This window comes from Austrofundulus limnaeus, unplaced genomic scaffold (genome assembly GCF_001266775.1).
Source record: "Austrofundulus limnaeus strain Quisiro unplaced genomic scaffold, Austrofundulus_limnaeus-1.0 Scaffold56, whole genome shotgun sequence".
NCBI lineage: Eukaryota > Metazoa > Chordata > Actinopteri > Cyprinodontiformes > Rivulidae > Austrofundulus > Austrofundulus limnaeus.
This window is the reverse complement of record NW_013952458.1, coordinates 985,588-988,332: the sequence shown is the minus strand read 5'-3', so window position 1 is coordinate 988,332 and position 2,745 is coordinate 985,588. Positions and strand designations below refer to the sequence as shown.

General features: G+C 46.2%; 1 protein-coding gene across 1 annotated transcript in view; it reads left to right on the top strand.

Annotated features, from left to right (window-relative positions):
* The window catches only part of dennd3a (DENN/MADD domain containing 3a), a gene marked incomplete in the record, with an annotated part of 21,904 nt that overhangs the window by 4,546 nt on the left and 14,613 nt on the right, over nucleotides 1-2,745 (top strand). Inside the window, 8 exon segments of the mRNA XM_014009271.1 lie at nucleotides 491-634; nucleotides 726-861; nucleotides 998-1,113; nucleotides 1,192-1,322; nucleotides 1,411-1,522; nucleotides 1,609-1,728; nucleotides 1,801-1,899; nucleotides 2,018-2,137. Of these exon segments, the coding sequence (XP_013864725.1) occupies nucleotides 491-634; nucleotides 726-861; nucleotides 998-1,113; nucleotides 1,192-1,322; nucleotides 1,411-1,522; nucleotides 1,609-1,728; nucleotides 1,801-1,899; nucleotides 2,018-2,137 (978 nt within the window).

The window sequence follows — 2,745 nt, the reverse complement described above, 5'->3', positions numbered from 1 at the left end:
CATCCACCCCCTATTGGAGGCAGCACATACCCGAACCCAGGAGGCAGACCCAATCATTCTGAGGTGGAGAGAAGCAGGTAGCCAAGACCCGGCCCTGGCCGCACCAGGATGCCCGGCTAGCCCCCCGCCGCAGCGAAGCCACACCCATGACCACACCGCCAATGACCAAGTGCACCCCCCCAGCCGTCCAACCCCCGGAACCCAGCAGCCACCCCGGCCAGGGGGCCACCCACAGGAACCAAGAGCCACACCTCAGGAGACCAAGCAGCACCAGGGAGGATGGAGAGCCAGCCCCGCCCCCGGCAACCGTCCAAGCCCGGAGCCCACCCACAGCCTAGGACCGCACCTGGCGGTCCGCCCTTCATCAGGACCCCCTCCCCAAATGGCAGTCGGGGAACGGGATGGGAATAAAGACCCTGACACCCACACCCCCACCCCCAGATGTACTAAAAAATAAATAAATAACATTTCTAACATTTCGCACCTGCAGAACAAGACAAATGAGCTCCCCCTGCTGGACGCTGAAGTACTGCAGGTCTACGCTCCGCCCTTCGTTTACAAGGAGACCAACTCCAGCCACGTCATTGGTCCAGCGTTCAGCCGCGTTCAGAAAAGGAGGAGCTTCATCAAAAAGGTTAGTGTTCTGTTTGTTGAATAAGTTTGGCGCTAAAAWGAATGTTTTTGAGAATTTCCTGAAGCGTTTGGTTTCGTATGTGTTTTTGTAGAAGAAGCGAGATCGGGCCGCACCGTCGCTGCATAACGTAGAACCAAACAGTCGTGATGAAGCGTCATCGGCTACGGAGGACATCAGCGTTCCAAAAGATCTGGACCTCATTGCTTTGCCACAACTCTGTTGTCCTGGTACAAAGTTTTTCCTGTTTTTTTTTCTCCGTTTTTATGTAAAAATTACTTCAAAAGGTCTAACCTCCTCATATAGCTTGGAGGTTCTGTAGCTTCACATTGAAATTTTACCTTGCGTTTTGTTTTCTCTCACTAGATGGTCTTCAGGTAGCCAATGAGCACAAAGAGGATTCTTATCACTTCCTGGTTTTTACTGACCTCTTTGGCAATCGAACMCATGGAGTTGTTGTGCAGTACTACAGAGCTGTTCAGGTATAAACACATCTGCAGTGAAAACAAATCTTTTTTAGGCCATTTTATTTTTCTCTCACTGGTSCTTTGCTGTCTCAGTCCTCTCTGGAAGGTGCTGTCCAAAACGGCCATCGGTGGAATTCATCGAAGTCTCGTCTCTTTGTTCCCTTTTCTGTGTGCATCATTTCCAAGTTCCCCTATTACAACGCCCTGAAAGACTGTCTGTCATGGTAATAAGTTGTTTTAAATCCATAGRTAGTGATGCTTTCAAACCTTTTTTRTGATTCTCTGCCTAATCTTTGTCCTCCAATTCCTCAGTCTGCTGGTCCAGTTACGAACTGCAAGACAAGATGACTTTGAGGAAACGATCAAAGAGTTTTCAGCCAAGTTGTCTCTCATTCCTTTACCACCTCCTGGACAGCTTCACGTGGTCAGCAGACCCCTTTCCCCTCCGCTCGKTCACATAATCCTTTTAATTTCCTCGTTTGATCGATCGTAACAGTCTTTGCGTTTCAGTCCTTCAGTCTTCGTCCTCTTCAAGTGGTTCTCCCATCCAGAGAAGAGCAGGACAGTCCCATTATTGACATCAACCTTCATCTCCCACTCCTCTGTTTCACTCCCACCACGCTGCTCCAGGTAACGAGGAGGGCTGAAGTAGCCATGACACGCAGGACGAGGTGAAATCATTAAATGATCTGTTTACTCCAGGTGCTCTCCTGCCTCCTCCAAGAACAGAGAATTGTCTTATTCTCGTCTGACTGGGCCAGACTCACTCTGGTTGCAGAGTCTCTGCTGYTTTATCTGCAGGTWCGTTCGAGGAACAAGCTATCGAATGCCACATTTTGTTTTTATTATTATTATTATTTTTTTTATAAGTATTCTAAAACCCTGCTTATCTTTCTTATCTCGCTCTAACCTCTCTCAGCCGCTATCCTGGCAGCAGCCGTATGTTCCGGTCTTGGCRAGAGGAATGCTGGACTTCCTCATGGCTCCCACCGCCTTCCTAATGGGTTGCCACATAAATCATTATGAAGAAGTTGCTGATGTGAGTCGTCCCTGTGTAGTTGAAAGTGCTTGGTTTTCTTTTGTTGAAAACTGGTGGTTTTCCAAGTCAAAGTGGGGAWTATTTTGGGACTTTAGTCTTGGATGGATCGGGTCTTTTGTTTATAGACTACAGTATTTATTTTACATATACTGTATCATAGGTCAACTGTTGGGCATTTGTTTCACAGAGAAGTATTTTTGCCATAAACATCAGATGTAGTGTCTTTTTGTTTCTTTCTGCTTGGAGTCGCTCTAGAAGCTGTAARGGGGCGGGGTCAAAGAGACAGCCTCAAAATGAGATGATCTGAGATGCACCTCAGAAAAGGGGTGGAAGAGGGGCTTGTGGAGTTACAATAAGGACGAATTCAGACCAAAGAATTGCAGTTACACTTTATATAGACCCCAACTAAATGATCTGAGTGTGGAAAATAAGGATTTAAAAGAATCATATGTCTCCTTTTAAACTTAATTCAACAATAATGTTCTTTCTCAGTTGTGTTCATCTTCATTCATTGTGTCACTGAAGCTGAGCTCTTCACTGTTAAAGGGATTCATGATTAGTTGTAACATTAGACTTTATTTGATAAACATTTATTTTAACTGTAAAAT